This window comes from Electrona antarctica (assembly GCF_951216825.1).
Source record: "Electrona antarctica genome assembly, chromosome: 16".
Lineage (NCBI taxonomy): Eukaryota > Metazoa > Chordata > Actinopteri > Myctophiformes > Myctophidae > Electrona > Electrona antarctica.
This window is the reverse complement of record NC_136797.1, coordinates 39232457-39259046: the sequence shown is the minus strand read 5'-3', so window position 1 is coordinate 39259046 and position 26590 is coordinate 39232457. Positions and strand designations below refer to the sequence as shown.

The window sequence follows — 26590 nt, the reverse complement described above, 5'->3', positions numbered from 1 at the left end:
ACCTCACCCTTAAGCCTAGCGGATAGCACTGGAGCTGAACTGACCTTAGGGGTGAAGTTGACATTGGCTCCTCTGTTCAGAAGCAGCTGGGCCACACTCAGGTTCTCATAATGGGCCGCAATATGGAGAGGAGTAAAACCAGTCTATGAGAGAGAGAGAGATAGAGAGAGAGAGAGATTTCAATTGTCACGCTTCTGATTTGTCCCTGATTGACTTGACCAACCAGTGGGCTTGCCTTGTTCTACCCTGGTTCCTAAATCCGCCTTGGTTGTTTATGTTGAACTTTCTAAATCATTTAAAAACATAATTTATGCACACCCAGTCACTATACTGCACCTGAGATTTTTTATTGAGACCAAGTTTAAAATAAGAAATGAATACTCTGAATATCAATACGAAGTACAGACATGAAGAGAGAGAGATGTATAACAAGATAGAGTCAGAATTAGCGAATTACAGCGATTATGTAAACATGCCCTCCGCTGATGTTTTACTTTTAAAATAATTAGCATGTAAATTCTTTAATCGCCACCACCAGCACAGGCAAATCTCTGACAGCCGTTTGCTCTTGTTTACCAAGAAGAGTCAGAGTCAGCCGGTTCATTTAGCTGATTCGTGAAAAGCAGTCACATGCACCGCTGACGACGTAACCTTTTGTTTCCGCAGAGTCAGCGGCGCGGCGTTATTTTGACTGATGACTACAGCCCAATAAATCTTTACGTGGTAAGTTTGCACTCGGACAAATGCACACACACAAACAAACATGTCCGGTACACGTACACGTACACGTACACACACACACACGTACACACACACACACACACAGACACAGACACACACACACACACACACACACACACACACACACACACACACACACACACACACACACACACACACACACACACACACACACACACACACACACACACACACACACACACAAATTGTGAGGACATCTGTTTTTTTATTTTTAACCTGAACCCTAACACCGACCCCTAATTTTAACCACTAAATGCCTAATCCTAACCCTGACCCCAACCTGAATCGTTTCCTAAATGTAAGATTAGCTCTGAAGATCTTTGTTAACTGTGAAAACAACAGTTCTTGTGGGGTCCAGAGAAATGCTCCTCACTTGTCACACGGTCCGACCATTTCTCAACATCCAATATACTTGCGAGGACATCCAGCCCTCACACACACACACACACACACACACACACACACACACACACACACACACACACACACACACACACACACACACACACACACACACACACACACACACACACACACACACACACACACACACACCTTGCTGAGGACGTCTGCGTTGGGGTCGTTCTGCAGCAGCACGGCGGCGGTGCGCGTGTCGTCGTTGCGCGCGGCGATGTGCAGCGCCGGGAGGCGGACCTTGCCCTTAGTGCCGTAGTTGATGAGCAGCGCCACCACGTTCTCGTGGCCCTGCTGCAGCGCCACGGCCAGCGGCGTGAAGCCGTCCTGAACGGAGGAGAGGAGGGCGGATTCAGTTGCTGGAGGCAGCACAGCAGTTAAGACACAGTTACAGAGCGAGAGAAAGTACTGTAGAGGCTACTGTAGACCGTGGCCCTGCTGCAACGCCACCGCCAGCCGTCCTGAACGGAGGAGAGCGAGTGGCGGCGGTGGAAAAAGTATCAACTTAAGTAAAAGTATCAATTCTGCCATGTAGAACCATGCCAAGTAAAAGTCCGGACTTCAAAATGTACATGAGTAAAAGTACCAAAGTATTGGCATCAAAATGTACTTGAATTAAATGTACTTAATTCAAGTACATAAAGATAGAGTGCCGTGATTTTGACATGCAAAACATATAGTAGGAGGATTTTTTTTTTTTTTATACAGAAAGTGTTATTATGTTTTTATGTGGCCACAACCACCAGTTCATGTATACCTGGTTTTCACCTTAGTACAGGGGATGATTTTATGATGTCACTAAAGTGGTATATTTCGATTGGGCCTTTTGACCAAATTAAGGCTTTCAGGAAATACACAGGGAAGACGTATTCTAATAATATTCTAACCACACCCGGGGGTCTATTAGAGTAATGTTAACTCCATAGACATACAAAACAGAAAAAGTACAAAAATCACAGCACTCTATCTTTAAGTAAAAGTATCAATTCTGCAATACGAGTAAAGGTCAGAAAATCTAAAAGTACTTACAGTAGTAAAAAGGAAAGGTGTTTACCTTTGTAAAAAAATGAAAAAAACAGATGCTTACCTCTGTTGGAAGACTCTGGTTGGCACCGTTCTCCAGGAGGAACTTGACCACCTCTAGGTGATTCTCCTGGGCTGCCATGTAGAGAGGACTGAATCCTTTCTGTTGAGGCATCAAACACACATACTGTGGTAGTGCAGTGGATTTCAACCAGTGATCCAGGGACCCCCCAGTGATCCAGTGACCCCCCCCAGTGATCCAGGGACCCCCCAGTGGTCCAGGGACCCCCCCAGTGATCCCCCAGTGATCCAGGGACCCCCCAGTGGTCCTTGAGGGGGTTCCAGGTGGTCCCCAGCTAAATGATGGAGAGTTGGTAACCAAATGGAGCCTTATACAGTAAGTAGATCATTAACTCTTGAGAGTGTAAAATGAAACCAAATTGACCCGCAAAATTGACCCCCTCCGTTAAGTGTAACGGAGGGGTTACACAAGGGTCGGTTACACTTGTGCACATTTTGTGTAGGCTATAGGGGCCCTCATGTTAAATTTGTACACTCTCAGTTACAGAAACAACTAAAACCCCTATATGTATATGCTATACTCAAATGTTTTACTTAAGTAAAAGTATCAATACTGCTACAGTATGTCGATGTACTCTGTTACAAGTACAAGTCCCGAATTAGTTTTCAAATGTATAACAACTTCAATTAGCCAATCTACAAGCTCACAACGACGCATTGTGAGATCAGCTATTTTAAATGCAGTGGCGTAAAAGTACAATAGCCTATTTGTCTCTGATATGTAGTGGAGTAGAAGTAAAAGTATTTGGAAATTGGAAATACTCAAGTAAAGTACAAATACCTCAAAATTGTACTTAAGTAAATGTACGTATGGTTACTTTCGACCACTGCACAAAATGTACTGCACACACAAACCTCAGTCCGCTCCTTTTTTCACTGTAAACCAAATGTCTTTGTCAAAAACAGCTTGTAGATCTGCAAGTTACGCCGAAATGTTCACCCCAGAATAAGGACACTATGGTAGGGGGGGGGGGGGGGTGCACTGTGTGTGCGTAGGATATTTTGGGTAGGGTAGCTCAGTGGTTCTCAACGTTTTTGGCCGGGGACCCCCGGAAATGCTTTGGCAATGTCTCGGGACCCCCGCCCCGCCCCCTCCCGACCCCCAATATAAATTGACTGCTACAATAACCTTAACCCATTTTGGGCGGGAACCCCTTTTGGTGTTTTAAGCATTGTTATAATTTAGCTATTGAAAAATAGCAGATCTACAAGCTTGTAGGTCTGCTATTTTTGAAAAATCGTGAAAATAAAATTTAAAAAAAAACCTTTTTCTTTTTTTTCTTTTTTTTCGAAAATAATTTGGGGACCCCCTAAAATAATTTGGCGACCCCCCGAGGGGTCGCGACCCACGGGTTGAGAACCCCTGGGGTAGCTGACACTGCTCTCTCTCTCTTGCACAGGATCTATTTCCCACCTTAATGACTCACCTGTGACTGTGCATTGACGTTGGCGCCGTAGTTGGCCAGCTCGGCCACCACTCTCAACTGCCCGGCCAGCGCAGCGATATGGAGGGCTGTGTTCCCTTTCTGGAGGTCATCGCACGCACACACACACACGCACACGCACACACACACACACACACGCACACACACACACACACACACACACACACACACACACACACACACACACACACACACACACACACACACACACACGCGCGCACGCACACGCACACACACACACACACACACAGGAGCGTAGCCTATTATTAACCCACATCTGTACTTTAAACCACTCACTATGAATGCAGAACGTACAAAAACTTCAACATCATCATGAATTTAATTTTGACCTTCTTGAGGTAAAATAAATGCGTGTCAAACTACACAGAGGATTTAAATGTCTATAGAAGAGAACGGAGACCAAATACACCCACTCCAGTTACCGTATATAAGTTGTATTGCATTAACATGTTCTGAGGAAAGGTAGGATGTGCACACCTGTGTCACCTTAGTGTTTAACCACTTTAACCATTATTTTAAACTTTAGTTATTGAAAAATAGCAGATCCACCAGTTTGTAGATCTGCAATTTTTTAGAAAAATCTTGAAAATGTGGCGCAAATCTTTGAATACATTATTTCCCACCGAACGTTTTTAACTCAAATCATTGCTTCTGGGAAGTCCCTGGAACAAAATATTTTCAGATGGAGGTCGGCGGCCAAATACATATATTTCTAGCAGTTCTGAAAAGGTTTGAGGACCACTGATATAGAAACCTAGGTTTTCTATAGAATACGATTTAAGTAGACATTTGTAGAACTGGGTCCTCAAGTCCCCGGGACTCAAAAAACAGGAAAAGGAATACAAAAAAAAAGGAATATTCTCCCCACACGATAAAGTGCTCTCCTGTCTGTCTTATTTTAAGCAAAAGTGAACAACGTTCAGCAAGTCAACTGATTTGTAAATACTCTATGGACCCCCTGTGTGTCTGGAATAAAGTTTGAATCGAATTGAACCATACTCACAGACTGGACAAAATAACATTTTATTCAGTTAAAAAAGAAGAACAGCTTTAAGGATAAAAAGTAGTACCTTGGTGGTGGTTTCCAGCTCAATGCCAGAGTGTAGTAGTTCCAAAACCATTTTGACGTGACCTTCTTTAGACGCCAAATGTAACCCGTTGAGACCATTCTGGGAGAAGGAGGGGGGTGGGTGGGGGGGTAATGAAGTAATTAAAAACATATATAGAGCATACATCATAGTCAAAGTATAGTTGCACAGTCTTTGATACTTTTAAGCTTGTACCATCCGTGCCACAATAATGAAAGCTCTTTCATACGCAAGTCACTTTTCTTTCTCTTGCCATCTGACATTGAGGTCAACTGGGCCTGTTCAGCATTTTCATACATCCCATGGAGCATGACAGGACGTTAATCGCTTAATTGTAAGGAAGGAAGCATCTGCATTCGTTATGTTTCTGTTAATCTGTTAATATAAATCAAGTAATTACCCGAGAAGCAATATAATATTCTGCCGCCCTATAATTCCCATTCAAACCACAGCTTGGGTGCTCGGGTGGCGCAGTGGTAAAAGTCCCTGGCCACCACCACGGAGGTTGTGTGTTTGAATCCACCGTGGTGCATCCGGCTTTGTCGGGCGTCTGCGCGAACACAATTGGCCCGTGTTCGGGAGAGGGAAGCCGGGTGATATCACTCATGCACGTACTCGTATACGGGCTGGGGGGGGGGGGGGGCGCCACCTGTCAGGGAGTGTTGGGCGGGAGGAGTAGAAGGAAGGCCTTACGTCCTCGCGGTGGGGGCTCCTCACTGGCATGTGAGCCAGTAGGATACAACAGCAGTGACAATACAGCCTCTCTCATCTCTCCTCCGACCATACATGCGCACTGTGCATCACCGGTCTAGTCATCGTGGTCTCTAAAAATAACACGCTGCTGGAAATAAACAGAGGATGGTGGCTATAAACTGCACCGCCTGCAGACCGAGGAGGAGCACAGAGCCAGAGGGACAGGGACAGGGAGGGAGGCAGACGCGCTTCCTTTAGATTCCGTCGTACGACCGACGGCGTCGCTTTTTTTATTCACAGTGCAAACATGAAAGCTTCAGTGATGAACATTCAGTTAACAATGCACTGTTTTTTTGGGGGTTTCAGGGTTTGCTTTTTATTTCATATTTTTGTAGATTGGCTATTGGCAGTCTGTCTGTCTGTCTGTCTGTCTGTCTGTCTGTCTGTCTGTCTGCACGCACTTTACACGGGTACAGCCTGTGCCAAAATTGTGCCTGCGATGCAACATGTGGCCACCAGGCGTCCTCCACCGTCACTGATCTCACATAGGAGTCAGTCAATGGTTCCTTTTCCTTTGGTGCCCTGGCTGGTTTCATACTGCAGTGTCACTCATTGCTTATGGGTAACCACACTCCCTCTGTGAGCATGCGCACACATGAGGAGGGGAGACGCACGTGAACAACATACATACAGTACAGTGTACCGGAGGGGGACAGCACAGGGATATGGCTGTGATGTGTGTAGCAAGCACGTGAACACGCACAGCACAAGCACACACGCACAGATACAAGAGCAGTGATAGCATAGGTGAATGCGTGAGAGACAGAGAGCTGTACACTAATATGAGTGGGTGGATGGGTGGATGGGTGGATGGGTGGGTGAATGGATATGATTGGATACAGGTATGGGAACAGATAGGACAGCAGACAGCACTGCAGCATGAAGGGTCATCCTTTTGATGAGGACAGGTCATGACTTCACGACATCCCAATCACACCATGAATCACGCCAAAATAACACCATCTCTGCAGCGCCCCCCCCCCCCGGTATGAAGTTTTACTATCTTGTCATTTAGTTTTATGACAATACATCTACACCGGAGGGGTGAAAGCAAAAGGCGACTGGAGAATTATATCTGCCCTTAAAATAGCACGAAAGCCTGATAAGCCTGTTTATACCAGTCTCTCTGTTCTACCATCCCTCCCCACTGGGGGCGCTGTTTATACCATCCCTCTACACTGGGGGTGCTGTTTATACCATCCCTCCCCACTGGGGACGCTGTTTATACCAGTCTCTCTGTCATACCATCCCTCCCCACTGGGGGCACTGTTTATACCAGTCAGTCTGTCATACCATCCCTCCCCACTGGGGGCACTGTTTATACCAGTCTGTCATACCATCCCTCCCCACTGGGGGCACTGGGGGCCGCCAGTTGATATTAACCTGCGGGCCGCATTAGGTGAAGGTGGGGGCCACATGTGGGGGCCCAGTGTGGAGGGATGGTATGACAGACTGACTGGTATAAACAGTGCCCCCATGGTGTCACTCGCCAAAACCGCCTCACGAGTCACGACACCATCGTGCCATCGTCCCTAGCTCGGGGCTCTCTGCTAGTGACTTTTCAGTTTTCGCTCTCTACACTAAATGTTATTACTATAATTATACACAATTAACTGTGCTTAATTCTATAATTCTCTATAATTTTTGCGCAGTGCGAATGTGTTATGCGAAGAAAATGTTAGTTACTCTCCACCACTGCTGCTAACAGGCAGACAGAAAGATGGATTGAGTTTGAAAACATTGGAGGCAAATACAGCGGGCGGCAAAATGTAAATCTGAAAAGATTATTTACACTACAGTATATAAATATAGATTTATTTATTTCTAATATTCATATTATACGTTTCAGTCAGGACAACTCAAGAATGGATGGAATATATATTTATTGAATATAAGATGAGCAATATATTGGATCTGCTTTTTAGGTACTCAGATCAAGCGCATCAGTCTCGACCATAGGCCCGTACCTAAACAGTAGATCCAAAACGACAGGTGGTAGCTGGGGTGGAGGGTGGGTCAGCAGCAGGTTTGTATACAGCAGCAGCAAGCAAGGAAGCAGGAGGAGGAATGCAAACCTCCGGTTAAAGTAGCCGGTATGAAGATGGAGTGAGTGTGTGATTGGCTGAGTGAATCATAGGCATGTAACGATATATCGTATATCGATATATATCGATATTATATCCCGACGATATGTATCGATTTATTAAAAATGAATATCGATTAAAAAAATAAAAAAATAAATGTTTTGTTTTTTTAGGGGGGATAGTGTGTGATACGAAATGTGAGCTGTAATCATATTCTATCATATTCACGTGCTTTTGGAGAGAAATGAGACAGACTCCATGCAGTCACTTTCAGTAGAGGCCTGCAGAGGGGAGCTGTATATGTGTCTGACACAGGTGATGGTCGTTATTGATGCTCATTATTAATACATCAAGGAAGGCAATTATGTTTCTGCACTGTCAAATAGGTCTACATCTATCCTAAGATGCCATCAAAGAAAAGAAGAAATGTTAACTCGAGCTAGGTTTAAACATGAAAGCATGTTTACAGTTGAAATTACGTAATTTTACATGAAAAGTAATGCTACTTTTGCAATGTAGTTAAATAAAAACTGTGAAAAAAGCTTGGGGGGAAGATAAATCCTAAAAGAAAAAGATTTGTCTGGAAAATAATTGTGTGAAAAATCGTATCGTGAACCTCATATCGTGATACGTATCGTATCGTGAGTTGAGTGTATCGTTACATGCCTAGTGAATCATGTGAATGAGAGCGTGATGCTGAGGCGGCCCAATTAACGGCCGGCAGCAACTGCACTGAGGTTCCCTGACTGAACTGCGCATGTCTACGACAGGCACAAATGCTCATGTGTCTGTTTACTCTGGGGCTGGGATTTGAAAGCTCAGTCATAATAGTAATTTCAACCGACTGACTGAATGAGTGGGTGTTCACTCCAGCTGAAGGCCCCAGCCGGCTCACAGTCAGGACTTTATGTGGAAAGAAAGTCCCCATCCATTCAGTCACTTCCAAGTTCCCACCCACAGCAACTAGGGCCTATCACACACACACACACACACACACACACACACACACACACACACACACACACACACACACACACACACACACACACACACACACACACACACACACACACACACACACACACACACACACACACACACACACACACACACACACACACACACACATACATACATACATACATACATACATACATACACATACACATACACATACACATACACATACACACACACACAGTACAGTATGTTACCTGATTGGACATGTTGATGTCGATTCCATTTTTGATGTGGTCCAGAGCTTTGTCCAGATTACCTGAACGGGCCGCTCGCAGAAAACTGGTGGCTGCATCCGCCTGGTCAAACGAAGAGAGAATCAGAATCAAAATTTCATCTTTAATCTCTATTGTCACTGACATCACAATATTACAAGTAAAAAAGTGGGTGAAATTCGTGTTTGTGCATATAGTTCCCATCGTGTTATTTTCCCCTGAAAACAAGGAAAGAGAAGGGGGGGGGGGGGGGGGGGGGTAAGGAGATCAAGGCAGGAAAGAAGAATGTTTGAGCGCTTTTACCACAAAAAAGTAAAGGGTTTCAGATATTTAGAAGCTTGTTCCACAAACAGTACTCACAGGGTCTCATTAGCTTATTTACCAACGGCACAGCTGTAGGGTCTCTCCTATCTTATTTACAATACAGGTAAGGGGTTTTCAGATATTTACAAGCTTGTTTCACAAACAGCACAAACGTAGGATCTCTCAGCTTATTGTGACCGCATGTCACAGATAACTATGAAAACCTGCAAAACCAAAATCTCCATATATGAAGATCACAACACTGACCTTATCAAATTGCTATAGAGCAGTGCTATTCAACCTGCGGCCCCATGCCACTCCCAGTTATTATGTCTGTGGCCCTTTTATGCCCATATATGGAGTTCTTTGTCAGGCATGGCCAAATATGGACTCGATGTCAGAATGATGTCAGAACAGGCCAGAACAAGCCAGCTCCATATGGAGATATAGGGGTGATCAGGTCCAGAGCCCAGTCAGAGGCTTTTATGCTGGTTCTGGACAACCGGCTATCTGGCGGACTCGACGCCGGGCACTGCACTCCCTGCAGGGGGTGTGGAACGTGTGTGTCGGATTTGAAGTCGGTGGGGCGTACGGTTCTCGAGTTACGTGGATGGATGGATGATGTCAGAACAGGCCAGCTGGACCCTGGGCAGGGGTTCTGGACAACCGTGGGTCCGACCGACTTGACACCAGGCACTGCATCCCCTGCGGTGGTGTGGCACGTGTGGCATGTGTCGAATTTGAAGTCGATGTGGCTTTCTACTGTGTGTTTCCGTGATTTAGATTCTGTTACAAAATAAATTCTTAAATGTTTAAAAAATAATACTGACATTTTTAGCTTGCGGCCCAAGCAAGTAAAGGTAAAAACAGAAGAAGAAGAAGAAGAAGAAGAAGTGAAATTACACGAGGGGGGGGGGGGGGGGGGGGGGGGGGGGGGAATTATTATATAATATCATATTGTAGTGGGTGGGCAGACAAAGGCCTAATCCCAATTGTTTCCGTTTAAATTATTAAGGACCTTTATACTCTCCAACATGACGTTATTTTCAGACACATTTTACCCATTAAGATCCTTGTATTCCCGTTTGTTCTTAAGCCAGAATCTAAAAATAAAACATTTGGCAGCAATCCATATAGCTGAGCACACTGGAATACATGTAGCTGCTGTGCTGTGCTGTGCTGTGCTGTGCGTGTGTGTGTGTACTGTCTCTATATATGTGCACCCGCCTTTGCATTAATTCAATACAGCAAAATACTGTAGTAGTAATATACACAGTATACAATGTATACAGAGGTAATGAATACTCTCAGGGTTGCACGGTGTAGCCGACTTGCAGACAGAGATGTTAGCGATAGATAGATAGCCCGTGGGCAGACTGACTGGAGCGTATACTGTGGTCTTGACCCTGCCTTCATGCCTGTCATGGGCAATATATGAACATATTTGAGGTGTTATACTCTCAAGTGGCTCAATAATACTGGAAATCGCTGAGAGATACACGTGCCCTTTACAAATGCCTGGCTGAGACCCCCCCCCCCCCCCCCCCCCCAACACCCACCCACCCTATAGCACCTTCACTGGATCCAAATCATTTGCTCTCTGTGGAGGAGCATCAACATCTCATTGCACTGCCACTTTGTGTCCGACAACTTCCCACTCAATTAGACTTTATCGGAGCTCAAAAAGGGCTAATCAGGGTTTTTTTGCCACTTTTTTGCCATTGAGTTATTCAATTATTTGAGATAATCACAATTATTTTTGTCATAATCGTTTCCATGTCGAAAAATCTTCATTAAAAAAGCTGAAATAGCTGATCTACAAGATCTACAGTACAAGAAGCTTGTACAATAGCCATTTGATTTACACATTTTGTAATCGCATTAAGTAAGTAAAACTAGAAAAAGTGCCCCTCGGGGCACAGGTCTCCACCAGGGCAGGTCAGGTTGTGGCCTCCTGGTGGCGCTATGTGAAAAGGGTGCAATTTCTTCTTACGCCTTGGATGGCAATTGGATGATTTGAGGCAATTTGTTCGAAAAATGTGTTTTGCAAAAATCCACCTGTTGGTGGTGCTATAACAAGCCAATGTGAAAAGGGTGGGATATATTCCTCGGCCTAGTAGGAAGGAAAGTTTTTGAAAGATTTCACGTAAATTGCACGCTCCGTTCATGATTTGAGGCTTTTTGTTCAAAACGGGCCAATCCTGCAAACTTTGAAAGCCAATGTTAGCCAATTAGGATGGAATATGGGACGGACGGACACACGGACGGAAACACACGGACGGAGTGCAAAACATATATGCCTTCGGCCTGGTGGAGACAATAATGTCAGTACATTTCTTAGTACATTTCAGATATTTGTCATATCTGCCCTGTGCATTTTTTGATTACCAGGCAAAGAGAAATGTATTCTTCATTCATATGTTCTAATGTTCAACACCAAAAACACAAATAAACCTTTAATCGCAATTATTTGTGTGACAATGTCAATTTAAATTTGTAATCGTGACAGCCCTACTGTTTTTTTGACACATTTTTCCAGAAGGAGGTTCACTATCTCGGCATTGATGGTGTGTTTGGCGAGGGCAACACCGCTGCTGGGAATAATTGATCCCAAATCACTACCAGGTCTTATCTCGCCTCAGCTGAAGAGCAGCTTTGATCTCCTGCTCGGCCAACTCCCAGCTGGACAAAGTTGTTCAACCTCCGCCTTTTCTCCAGGTCAGATGATGTGGTGGGGAAACGAAACGTGGATTGTAATTTTAAACGGAGCTCCACACTTGTATCCAGCATTATGAACAGAAAAGGAACAAGAATAAAAAAGAAGGAAAAGGTTTGGTTTGAGTTTGCACTTTCTTTCATACATTCACAGCTTCAGGTGATAATGTGTTTACCGTGGTCCACTAATGCATTTTCTGGCCTCTGTCTATCCTCTTACCAATGTGGCAGGCTGAGTGGAAATGTGATCCATGTACTTGTTGATGCATTTATGTCTACTTTGACCACTCATCCCAGACTGAACTCAAGCTGTTATAGGCTACTGTAGATGTGAGATAGAACAGACCAATGCAAAGACTTATAATAGGACAATATATGTCATACTGGCATAGACCAAAGCCATGCCAACTTGCACACATTAAAAAATGTGTGCTGGAATCTAATTCTATGCATCACACACACACACACACACACACACACACACACACACACACACACACACACGCACACACTCACTCACACATACACTACCATTTATTCAACACCAATTAAAATTGTGCGCCCACACCTCGAAGTTAGATGAAATGTCAATGGAAAATACCAACTATTGATTAACATGAATGCAAACATGAATAAATATTTCTTCTTACTTACTGAACATTATAATTAGAACATGAATCAATGTACTTAACATTAGTATGCATTGGCATTCTATAGAATTAACATACAACACCTTGGCAAATGCCCCCCTTTCTCAGCGATGATGTTCTGTTTCTGACAATCTACTGAATTGCCAATGGCAGGACATGAGGGGTTCTCAAACGGCACATCTATGTACGGGCACGCACACGCACGCACGCACACACGCACGCACGCACGCACGCACGCGCGCGCACACGCACGCACGCGCGCGCACGCGCACACACACACACACACACACACACACACACCAGTTTCTTGATATATATTTCATTCAGTGACCTTCAATTTTGGATTTCACATGATTGACACGTGGGATGATTCTCCTCCTAAGCACGCAATGGTGTGTGTGTGTGTGTGTGTGTGTGTACACGTGCAGTGCACCGTTTCCACATTAAGCCTGTGTCGGCAGCCACAGCCGCAGTCAGTGTATAAATGAGATTGCCGTGTGTGCGCATTCATCACCCACAGTATGTGTTTCCTGACGGGAGCTTGGAAGAGACAGACCCCGGTTGATCAATGCATTCTTGCGTGAGTCGGGAGTGGACGGTTAGAGAATAAATCTTCCGTTATGATGATGAGGAGGGAGCCTATACCTACGTAGCACCTCTCTCCCCCCTTTCTTCTGTGTGCACGTGCGAGTGTGCCAGCCTTTGAACCTGTTAACCCAATACGTTTCTTCTTTCTGAAAACGAATCATAAGCAGCAGTAGCTCTCTAGAAACTCATTCCATGATGTCAGTGTGTTTGCGCTGCCTTGCCGCATGACTGAAACCATTTCCCCCCTTGAAAATCCCCCTCACACAAGTGCGCGCACGCACACACAAACGCACACACGCACGCACGCACGCACGCACGCACGCACGCACACCTGCCCTGTCCACTGAGAGTGCAGAGATCCATTTTTGCACTCTTGATTTCACAGTGTGCAGTCCACTCAGTAATAATCAGATCCCGGAGACCAGTGAGGACGAATTAAGTAGGAAAAAATAAGTGGCTGGCATAAACGTCAGGGCGAAGGGTAAAATTCCTGTCCACCACCTTGAAGACTAACCTTGAAGACTCCCTTGACACTACGGGCCATCCCTTAATTACACACAAGGCAGCTGCTGTGAGAGTGTCAATTTCTTGTGTCAATTGTGTTTCAATAATATTTTAGTCGATTCAAAGACAATGATTTGTGCTGCATTCATACTGCAAGCTTGTATATCAGATATTTGTGGGTATTCGGGGGAGGGGGGGGGGGAGAACACTCCATGAACAAGCGATATAACACGATACAACGGAGCTCGTACTCGATAGCGGCGGTGCTCGTTCATGACTCGAGCCCCGGCGCGTTCATAAATAAACTATGACATGAATAGGACCCAATTAGGCCACGCCCATCACTTTTCCAACCCGGAAGAAGGGGGGGAAAGGGAATATGCATGCGCTGGGTGAGAAACCCCATGCAAGTGGATGGGATAGGATTTCCGGTGCGCTCTCTATTATTTTTTGAGTGGTGTAAACCACTCCTACAACTGGCTTTGTTAGTTTACGTGTCTGTCTGTCTGTCTGTCTGTCTGTTCCAGTGTTGTTTTTGGCAGCAAATTTAGATTTTAGTTTTAGTCATAGTCTTTTGAATAGTTTCCATTTAGTTTTAGTCACATTTTAGTCACCTGGAATGTGTTAGTGTTAGTCTAGTTTTAGTCGACTAAATGCCATGCGATTTTAGTCGACTAAATCTACGGTTGATTTAGTCGACTAAAATGTATTTTGGTGGGCCTTGATGCTGTCGTAATGGCTGATTTTACACTTACTGAAAATAGCCGATCTACAAGCTCACAACGGGTCGCGTTGCGACGCGTTGTGAGCTTGTAGATCGGCTATTTTCAGCATGCAACCAGGTGTAAAATGACTGATACTCGATCTTTTGTCCACTAGTCCCTTCCTAACATTTTAGTCTAGTTTTTATTTCTTGACGAAATTGTCGATATATTTAGTCTTAGTTTTAGTCATCGTAGCTTAGATTTTAATTAGTTTCCGTCAGTGAAAAAAGGTAGTCGACGAACATTTTTCGTCACAGTTTTAGTCGACGAAAACAACACTGGTCTGTTCGTACCAAAAAATGAGCATGGTTGCTATGGTCACCCAGTTTACACGGGTGTGATTTCATTACGTCAGACATTACGTCAGACCACAGCTGATCAGTCTATATAAGACCTTACACCACTCAGTTCACACGGGTGTGATTTTTTAACTCTATGGTGCTCTCCCTCAGAGGAACTGTAGTTAGTACCAACCGGGATACTATATACGGCAATCAGGAACTGGCACGATGCAAGAAAAGATACAACACAAAAACACAAATAGCACTTCATTACCCCCTCAGCCCAGGGTGTGGTTTCCAAAAAGCATCTCAGTATTGCATCATCATTCTACTGCTAAGATGATTTCAACCAAGCCCAGGCCAATACCGCACTGCACACAAGATAGAGAACATGATCTGTGATCTGTTGTCATTGAGATTATGCCGTCAACACACCACGTGATATTTTGGGAGTTAATACAGTATGTTTTCTTCTTGTGTCTGTGCTTTATTGCAGGGGTTCTCAACGTTTTTGGCCGGGGACCCCCGGAAATGCTTTGGCAATGTCTCGGGACCCCCGCCCGCCCCCTCCCGACCCCCAATATAAATTGACTGCTACAATAACCTTAAACCATTTTGGGCGGAAACCCCTTTTGATGTTTTAAGCATTGTTATAATTTAGCTATTGAAAAATAGCAGATCTACAAGCTCATAGCGCGCCACCGAGTGGCGCGCTACGAGCTTGTAGGTCTGCTATTTTTGAAAAATCGTGAAAATAAAATTTAAAAAAAAATCTTTTCTTTTTTTTTTAAATATTTTGGGGACCCCCCAAAATAATTTGGCGACCCCCCGAGGGGTCGCGACCCACGGGTTGAGAACCCCTGCTTTATTGCGTTCATACTGCATAAGCAAACACAAGAGAAACTGCAAACTGCTATGCATGCTGTAATATTTCCTTCAGCGCTTCCCCTCTCTCATGGCATGCTGCTGCGGTGGCATGCTGTCTGCACTAAAAGATAACTAATCGTCTTTTAGCTTTAGGGGCAAAAATGTGTCGTCTCAAGCTTTCATCAACACTGACACTGATGATGAGACGTCTGAAGCATGCCAGGATTTGACCTCATAAGTGTACTGTATGTGCATCAACCTTCTTTCCTTTTTTTGTGAAAAGGTCTTTAGCAATTTTTGCACTAGAAGGGGGACTTTTCCAAGGCTTTAAATATTTTGGTAGGCAAGAACATTGGGGCATTAAAGCCATGATATTTACATTTAGCAGAAAGTAAAGTTCTGGCAAACCAGTACTTTACCAAATTTACTCCAAGTCTATGGATGATGTTTGGCTCAGAAACTCTCAGATGTTTGCCAAAGGGGGGCATTTCTGTATCATTCTGGGCATTAAAAAAGGGGACATCTTGGCATTACATTTATAAAACATAATGTCAGCACAAAAACTAAACAAAACATGCGGTTTTGTGTCCCATCGTGGATCTATTGTGAAATTGTCAGAATGTGCACACTGCACAACCAATGCTTTGAATTTTGGTGGAACCCACCCATACTGCCCTGCACAAAGCCAAATGCAGTAACTACGTTTTTGGACTCACAGACTTACTGTATTTGTGTATGCCAAAGATCAAATTAGCCTTCATGGTTTTGGGGGATAAACAATTACGTCAAGAACATATTTACAATTAGTGTAATATCACTTATTTGCCGAAATCTCTTTTGGCTGCAGCAGTTGAAACACTTTTAAACCCAATATGAGCACATCTCCCCCCGTAGTTACTGCACTTTGGCTTACAAGAGAGTTCCGGACAGTCCGTTTTTTTACTGATAATGTATTTATCCCCTGTTAGTGGCGAGGAAAAAATGAATATATATATATATATACAGTATATATATATATATATATATATATATACACACACACACACACACAGGGCGCTGCGGCTTTAAGAAAGGTAGGCAGGCTCAAACCGGTCAAACACCATGGAGCGTATAAGCAGGAAGCGACAGAGTCACAACACTTTGTGGAGTTCTATCCCACAACAGAATTGTCGCGCAATTGAAGAAGAGATCTAGGGCTCCATTTTCGTCACCGCTAAACCTCTTATCCCTAAACGTCTTTGCCTTTTTTACATGACATGACATGTTGTGAGCTTGTAGACTGGCCATTTTAACTATTCAAAAATGTTTTGCAAAATAGTAAAGGCAAATAAGTTTAGGGATAAGGGGTTTAGCGGTGACGAAAATGGAGCCCCTAGTGTTTGACTGGCCGGAACGCTCAGCATGGAGTTGGGTTTTTTTCCAGTGATCAATGGATATATTACCGTAAGAATGAGTTTTCTCTCCTTCAAAGTAGCTATAAGCAATAATATGTAAAAAATGTTGGTATTCAGACAGCCGGCTGAAAAAAAGTCATTAGACTTTTGACATATTATTGCTTATAGCTACTATACTTTAATCCATTGAGACCTGGAACGCATCCATGTCACGTTAGCGTTAGCGTTTTAAACATATTATAATTTAGCTATTGAAAAATAGCAGATCTACAAGCTCATAGCGCGCCACCGAGTGGCGCGCTATGAACTTGTAGGTCTGCTATTTTTGAAAAATCGTTAAAATGTGCCTCAAATCTTTCCGAAAATTGTCATGATTTAGAAAACTTTTTTTTTTTTTAATTTCGACGTCAGGCCTGAATGGTTTAAGGGCATCATAGTAGTTGAGTTCCTCAGTCTTTATATTGTTGAGCCACGTGTGAACTGTCACTTTGTGAAGTTCAACTTGTGTGATTCCTGTACGCGAGTGAAAATAAACCTGGGTGGAACCAGACCTAATTAAAGGAGCTTTTTTTAGGAGACATATCTTAATGTAAGTCCCAATAGTTTAAGAGCAGCTGTTCAGTGGACAGAAATAAAAGGCAATGATTGTACTAGGCAGCTCCCCCCCCCCCGTATGTGTGTGTGTGTGTGTGTGTGTGTGTGTGTGTGTGTGTGTGTGTGTGTGTGTGTGTGTGTGTGTGTGTGTGTGTGTGTGTGTGTGCGTGTGCGTGTGTGTGTATATATCTGCATCAACTACACCACAAGACACTTTCTATAAATAATAACATGTTATTAGTCAACATTCCGGGACAAACAATAATTAAGTATGTCCCCGTTTTGTCACATTGATGGGGTGCCGTTTAACCCAGCAGTATCAACGTAGCATTAGCATACATAAATGTAGCTGAAGGAAAACAACATACTGTAGAAAGGGAGACCATTAGACAATAAAAGGTATGTTTGTGTGCGTGCGTGCGTGCGTGCGTGCGTGCGTGCGTGCGTGCGTGCGTGTGAAATTCAATGAAGTGCTCTTAATCTGTGACATTGGGAACAATCTAATGTGAAATCTATGTGCCTATCTGGATGACATGGATGAACAGGATGTTGAAACACATGGGGAACACATGAGAGGCTTCAGGAGTACGTGTGCTGCTTACAGAATAGGTTGGTGACCAAGTCCACAAATTCCCTAAATAGGGAACACTTCCAAAAACCTTCACTTCATCCAAAAAAATCGAATAAAGCTCAATTCTCCTTAACCATATAAAAAAGAAAATAGCTAATTGTATGTAATAAAACAACTGTATATAAAAAAAATCACACCCGTGTGAACTTAGTGGTGAAAGGTCTTATATAGTCTGATCAGCTATGTCAGTGACGTCACACACTAACCATGGCAACCATGCTCGTTTTTTTGATGCGAACAAACACGGGAACACGGGTACACGGGTACAAAGCCAGTTGTTGGAGTGTTTTGCACCACTCAAAAACAAAGAAGAAATGAAATAGTTGAATTCAATTTATTGCGACCAAAGGTCGCAGTTAACTATGGAATTGTGCATTTCCCGTCAGTGTGTGTGTTGGTTGGTTGGTCGGGGTGAGAGAGCACGTGACATCATGAAGGATGGAGCACGTGACATCACGTGACATCATCAGGGATGGAGCACGTGACATATTAAGCCCATATATGGAGATCCCTGATGTCATCAATATTGGCCAGCAACTCTACATCTGACCTCAAACCGTAAACCCTTAGATTTCCATATATGGAGCTGACCTGTTCTGACATTCCATACTGTATGTTGATCCTTCCCCATCCATCCTTCCTCTTTGATGTCTCCCTTTTGACGGATAACTGTCCATTTAAACTCTAGACGGGCCTTAGAGTTCTCATCGGGCCTGAAAATTAAGGCCCGGCCCTACCCTAACTGGGTCGGCCCGAGGCCCGGCCCGACCCTAACAATTACTATAATGTCAGGCCCGAAAGCCCGAAAAAGCCCGAGTGAAAAAAAAGAGAAAAAAAGGAAAAAGAAAAATGCCACTATATGGCCGCGCGGCCCCGTGGATTATTGAGACGACCGTGTCAGAGAAGTTAGAGAACGCACTAATAGTCTAGTCGCCGAAATAAAGGATTTATGTAACTCACGTTAATTGGCTGATAATGTTCCATTTCCAACATTCTAATGGTTTCCAGCAATTTCCAGGGGTGAGTAAACATCTTCTGAATCAAAGTAGCAGCGATCCTCTGAAGTGACGCAGTAATAATTATGTCCAATAGGCTACTGTCCCGTTAACAAAGTGCAACTTTGTCATCATTCACCGTTGTGCAACAGTCCCGAACAGAGCTATACAATATTATGACAATAATGTCAACTTGGCTATAATCTACTAGGTTACATCGTTTACATAATCATTGCCTCAAACCCACATACCACGCGTAATGTGCGTTGCCTAACCAAAATAACAGACATACAAACCATCAACATGCCGCTCGATGGCGTGTCGAGTCTGTCGACAGCTTGCAGATCTTTTATTTTGGGCAGTGGGCACACAACGAGGCGCGCTGCGCTGCGATGCGATGGGGAAATTAAATAGCTGTACAGCGCGCTGCGATACGATTTGTAAACCAAATAGCTGTAGCCTACAGTGTGACTGTAACATTGCTTGGTCATCATGTAACTATATTACGTGTATGCAGGCGCTTTCATAGTTATATGGAGCATTTACCGTGGTGACCACGTTGATTAGGTAGCCTAATTTAGCTTATTCACCCAGCTGGGTTCAACGAGACAGCAGTGTCTCGTTAAGCCCCGACGTTTCCAAAACGAGCTATTGCGGATTAATCGATGGTCTTATAAAACATTTAAGCATATGGCAAGTTGACTTAAGTTATATAGTTGATGCTGAGCAGTAAGCAGCTCATTTGGTTGGCAAACCAGAGGCCAGCCAGCGGTAGCAAGTTCAACAACCACCGTTCTATTCTGTCACTTTGGTGCGCTGCGCTGCTGCTGATCATCGCCTCCTCCTCCTTCAGTCACATAATAGTATATCGCCTAAACTGTAAAAGTTAATCGCCAACATTCACCAGCTCAGCCCTCTTCATATTAAATAAATAGGCTACATTACACAAACAACAGAATTGTTATTTTTGTTATAATAAAATAAAAATAAAAAAATAAAAAATCACGGAAAATCACAGAGCCCGAGGCTCGGCCCGGCCCGACTAATTATCGTGCATTTTGGGCCCGGCCCTACCCGAAAATGTCGGGCCGGGTCGGGCCGGGTTCGGGCAGAGAATGAAAACTCTAACGGGCCTGCCCCAAAGTTATTAGTGCCCGGCAGCCGGCGAAAACTAGAGTTCTTAACAGGCCCGACAATTAAGATCTTACCCCCATTCCAAAGCGCCAGCGCTCGCCCAGCGGTCTGCCGTCACCCAGGCAGATATGTTGATCTGACCCCCCATTCCAAAGCGCCAGCGCTCGCCCAGCGGTCTGCTGTCACCCAGGCAGATATGTTGATCTGACCCCCCATTCCAAAGCGCCAGCGCTCGCCCAGCGGTCTGCTGTCACCCAGGCAGATATGTTGATCTGACCCCCCATTCCAAAGCGCCAGCGCTCGCCCAGCGGTCTGCTGTCACCCAGGCAGATATGTTGATCTGACCCCCCATTCCAAAGCGCCAGCGCTCGCCCAGCAATCTGCTGTCACTCAGGCGGATGCGTGCACGCTTCTTGCCGTCAGGCGTCTTACTGGTATATATTTTTCCACCTACAGTATCATGACAAAATACTAGCCCAAGCTGGGATGCCAGGGTTCCTTAAATCTGACATTTTGAAGTAAAACAAACAAACAAAAAACATCACACCAACATCACAGGCAGCCTGAGGAAGGCCAGCCTCATATGAAAGATAGTCAGGAGAACACATCATCGAAAAACTGTCCTGACATGGGCCGTCGGCCATTGCGTTGCGACGTAGCCTGAACCAATCATAACCAATAAATAGTAGCATGTAGATCTCAACCAATATTTTGGCAAACGTTTATAGCAGAAGATTATTTTGGCGATTAGACTCCAATTGCATTTATTGAATAAGATTAGCTTTAAATAGGGAGAACCCACCACCTTGATCATAGGGTTCCTGGACAGAAGCGATACCAATAACCTTGATTTTATTTTATTTTCTCTGGGGAGTTGTTAACCCATGTAGACTTTCAAGCACCAAACTGAATATGTCCATATTTGTATATTATTTTTGTATTTTATTGTTTGGTTCGATGTACTGGGTATATGTGTATAACTGTGTCCTTGTTCCACAACGTGTCTGAGCTGAGCTGTCTGTGTTTTTTCTTTTTTTTCCTTCTGTCTTGTGTGTCACACACACACACACACACACACACACACACACACACACACACACACACACACACACACACACACACACACACACACACGGAAATGAACACTCTTGGGTTAACAAAACTCCCACTTGCGCGCACGCACGGGCACGCACACATGCACACAAGCACACACACACACACACACACACACACACACACACCCTCAGTAAAACAATGCCTGGAGGCTGGACAACCAGACCTTACTGTAACACTGGCAGTGAACTGTATCTGGTGGCATTCCAGAAAATGGAAAATGGAATTCCTGACAATGGCGACACAACATCTATATTTATTGTGGTTAATTTGGTCGTCAGTGTTTCTTCAGTCGTTCCACTCAGCAGTTCTCTCTTTCTCGCCTTGAGGTTTCTATTATAAATAAAACATCACCTTGGCAGAGAGGCAGATAACGTGGTAATGGGTAACAGGCTTTGGAGTCCCAGGACGGCACCTGATATGTCAGGTCCGTTTGATCAGATTCTCTCTACTCGTATACAGATTATGGATTTTCATCCCACTGGAAGGAGACCCCCGGGCAGACCAAGGAGATGGAGGGATTATCTCTCCAAACTGGACTTGAAACCCCTCAGGGTTCCCCAGGATGAAATAGCTAATGTTGCTCTGGAGAGGGAAGTCTGGAGCTCTCTGCTGGAACTGTTGCCCCCGCGACCCGACTCCGGATAAGCGGTTGAAGATGGATGTATGGATGCATCATTTTAGACAATTTAGGCATTTGACAGACGCATTTAATCCAGAGCGATTAAGCAAGAACAAAACAAGGTACTATATTGAATGCATAGAAATAGTAATCTAGGAAGTCAGTCTAACCGTACAATATCCAAAAACGAAATCAATAGTCTTCACATTGAAACTATAGGATGCCTGGTCAACAATAGACAAACCTGGCATCCGTCTTTATAACATGCTATCTAAATTAAAAGTTTAGCCTTTGCATAAGGTTGGAAGGTCGCCGAGGCTAGGGCAAGTGCTACGGCAAGTGCTACGGGCTAGACAAGAGGTAAGTCTATGGTACGGTGGAACATTGGGAGTGAGTCTGCAGTTGTAATTGCACAGGGGATTGTCAGTGTATTTTTAACAGCAGATACCGTACGAGTCTACAACAAATTTCCCCTTAGGACAATAAATCCTGGACCATTAACAATGCCCAACCCTAACCCTAACCTGCAAAGAAATAAAAACATTGATGTACCGGTAATTAGCAGCACGATATAAAAAAAAGAGATATTTTTAGAATCCCTTCTTAGAAAAGGGAGGTGTTCTTTTTGAAGGGAAACAGTCCAAGGCCATACATGGCTGATAAGATGAAGTTACAGGCTGCAGAATGAAAAATCAATAACTCCAGCAGGCAATAGAGATTCAGACTTGATCAAATATTGATGGATGACAAGACGTCTCTCTGTGTGTGTGTGTGTGTGTGTGTGTGTGTGTGTGTGTGTGTGTGTGTGTGTGTGTGTGCACCCAACATGTGACATTTACAGTATGTAAGAGAAAATCCATGACAAGCCATCATTAAACAATACACTCTGTGAGGACAAAAAAAACCCAAGTGAAGCAGAGGGTTAGTGTTTGCCAACATGGTTTAAAGTTAAGGAAAGCTTGTGGCAAAATCTTCGCTTAAACAACCGTGAATTAAGTGAAGTGCAATATGCAATTTAGGCATTTACTGTACCCAATGCTCTTATCCAGAGAAACTGTGAACTGAGTAACGCTAGCAGAGTAAAGCATGAACACTAAACGACAGGCTAAATGCTCACTTAACCCTTTAAGATATGAGGAAGTACCCTCACTAAAAACGCCGGGACAACGCTCCACACGTCCCACGCACCCAGCACTTATCCTACCCCCTTAGATAGCACTTTTTAGACTTAGATAGCATTTGAAACAGACTTATAGCATGTCATGTAGACAGCACAATAATTGCATTGTATGTAGTCATAGCACAGCATAGTACATATGTATAGCATAGTATAGTATATATGTATAGGTTATAATGTATAGTGTCATTATATAGATATGTTCTAGTTATAGTTTATATGTATAGTGTCATTATATAGATATGTTCTAGTTACGTTCTTAGCTTACGCATGTTTCTTGATAAATGCATTTTATATATGTGATGTATTCCCATACTTTTGTTCTTGCCTAATGTAAATCGCTCTGGATTAAGAGCGTCTGCTAAATGCCTAAATTGTAAATTGTAAATTGAGGCCGATTCTTCAAATGTCTTCTAAATCAGTAGTTATTTTCAAAGAAATTCCAAAAAAACAGATCTACAAGCTTGTACAGTACCTGTATATCTGCTATTTTTGAATGGCTGTGAATAAATTACACAGATGCTTGGGTAAATTGTAGGGTAAATGGTCACTTAAGTATAGGGTGCAAAGAAAACTATTTGGTCGTTTATTAATTTACAACAGTGAGACAGTGGTGTGTGCGGTTATCTGAAAATAATGCACATCCCTCCGGCCATTCAGAATAGTATAGAGTATTCCCTGGGGCCATGTGTATGAGCACTCACGCAGTCCCACGCATGCCGTACAGAGAAATCCATGTCAGGCCAGGACAAACGTGACTATTATGTGCTCTCAGAGTCCAAAGAACAGGAAGGCATCAATAGCCACAATGCAATATCCACAGTTTTGTAGAGTGTGTGTGTGACTATATACTGTATACTGTATATATATATATAATTCCCTAATTCTTTTTTTCAGTGGGCCGAATTCCTCCATGAAAAAATTATGACACACATCAAAATGAGGATCTTCCTGTTGTCTTGCCCCGTGGTAAAATGGAGCATCTGAAATATTTATATATTATGTCAGGCCGCTGCCTTCTGAAATCCAGTACAATCGAAGCTGTACTTTATTCCCTTACTTGCAGTCTAACTGCCTGCGGCCTGCCCACCCACATGCGCACGATCTCTGTCGAATCATAATGAACACATAAAAACACACACCTACTGTACTTCAGCGCGGTGAAATTTGGGGACTTGGGAGATTGGGTGTACTGTACATGAAAGTGCTGAATAAGTAAATATGTGACTAAATTTGACTGAGGGGCTGCCATTGGATTTTTTTGAATTTTCGTTTTTTCATGTCATATGAAAGCAGGGAATCATAGCTTCAAATTGACATATTGGTTGTTCAGTTTGACCCACCAGTTTTGGAGATATGGCTTATAGAGTGATGTCTTGCAGAAAACAGCGAGTTGAGAAAACAGGCTTGAAAGGTTCACTTCTGTGGTCTCTAACATTACACCTAGCTACATGTTTGGGCATTTATTTCATGTCGATTTCAGCTCTGACATTTATTTCAGACATGCTCTAGTATGTGAAGAGTCTGCCTGTGTTTTTCTCCTCTGGTGAAAAGCTGTAATTTGCGCGATGGCAGGCTCTCAGTCAAATCTGGTCACATATGTATGCGCACCTGCACAAAATGCACGCATGCACGCACGCACATCACATTATGCTTCAGTCATCCCTTTGTTTGCACCACCCTGGTTGGCACAGACTCACCAGCTACCTGGTGAGTCACACTACCTGTGTGTTTATGTTTATGTTTATTGAAGGATCCCCATTAGAGACACATGACTGAGCCTCTAGTCTTCCTGGGGTCCTGAATAAAACAAATACAATACAAATGTACAACTAAAAATACAATTTAAAATAAAAAAACAGAACAAAATAAAAACAAATACAAAGAACAAATTCACATTATAAATCAAAAGAACAAATTCGCAAATCACAGTTCACAGTTATGTACTTGGCAAATTGGCAAGGTATATCTTGATATTCTTTTTGAAAGTAATTTTGTTAAGAATTGTAGATTGTAGACACATTGTGTGTGTGTGTGTGTGCATGTGTGTGCGCATACGAGCGTGCGGGTGTGTGCGTGAGATAGATTTGAAGCATACACCAATTAAAACAAATGGTTGCCTAACCATTTATCATTTCCATATTATATCACTTTTACTTATATCACAGACATACAATATACTGTATATAGTTAGTATGGCCTATATATGTATAGTATAGAGCGTCGCAGTCCCGCCTCCTACCCTGGACCAGGAAATTAAACCCAATGCATTTTCCTCATAGACATTTCTTAAAGTATTTATTTAAAGACGGTTACGCGGCGGACAAAGCCAACTCGAGTCGTGACAACTCATGACAACACAAACAATATTTTGGACCAAGCAAATAATTAGAAAGAAGACAAAAACGGCAGGTTACAACACTTTTTTTGTTGTTTTTCTTCTTTGTAATTATTTGTTTGGTCCAAAATATTGTTTGTGTTGTCATGAGTTGTCACGACTCGAGTTGGCTTTGTCCGTGGCGTAACCGTCTTTAAATAAATACTTTAAGAAATGTCTATGGGAAAAATGCATTGGGTTTCATTTCCTGGTCCAGGGTAGGAGGCGGGACTGCGACGCTCTATAGCCTCCTACTTTGTATGTGCACAGTAAAATTCCTTCCATTTCCAGCATTTTATGTATGATGATCTTTATTGCGATGGATCCTTATTGCTATGGATGTCATTACTCATATGAACCCGGGGCCTCCATGGATGAGTGGATAAGAGAGAAACAGAAGGTCCCTGGCCCCGGTCTGTGTGTTAAAGTGTCCCTGAGCTCAGGGACACTTTTCTCTCCAGTCGTATTAATAGTGCCCACTACTCCTTTCAGTTAGGATGGGTTAAAGCAGAGGAAACATTTCACATTATGTGCAAATGTGTACAGTGACAAAAAATACCTCAAAGGAGCGGAGAACGGAGAAATGGATTGACAATCCATTTCACCCCTGCCCACTTTGACAGACTGGCATGGCTTAGGGTCGGCGACAGAGTACAGCATCTTGCAATGGGTCTGGTCCACAAGATTCGACACTCCACCAAGATACCCATGTACCTGTGTAGATACTTCCTTAATGTTAACGAAGTCCACACCCACAACACCAGAGGGAGTGCAACGAACCATGTTCAACCCAGATTCGGCACAAACAAGGGACTAAATTATTTCCTATGCCACCAAAATGTGGAACGCCCTACCAACAGTCATTAAGACATGCAAATCCCTTGACTCCTTCAAAACCGCTCTCAAAGGGCACCTACGGATGGCTGCAATTCGAAACTGGCCCCCGTAGAATCTGAATCCCCCCCCACCGCCCCCCCC

The 26590-nt window shown here is 43.6% G+C and overlaps 1 protein-coding gene across 1 annotated transcript in view; it reads right to left on the bottom strand.

The window, feature by feature from the left end:
* LOC306939125 (uncharacterized protein) overlaps positions 1-26590 on the bottom strand; it is a gene marked incomplete at its 5' end in the record, with an annotated part of 161250 nt that overhangs the window by 84593 nt on the left and 50067 nt on the right. Inside the window, 6 exons of the mRNA XM_079523625.1 lie at positions 45-143; positions 1318-1503; positions 2264-2362; positions 3708-3806; positions 4817-4915; positions 8886-8987. Of these exons, the coding sequence (XP_079379751.1) occupies positions 45-143; positions 1318-1503; positions 2264-2362; positions 3708-3806; positions 4817-4915; positions 8886-8987 (684 nt within the window). The remainder of the gene's footprint in view (positions 1-44; positions 144-1317; positions 1504-2263; positions 2363-3707; positions 3807-4816; positions 4916-8885; positions 8988-26590) is intronic.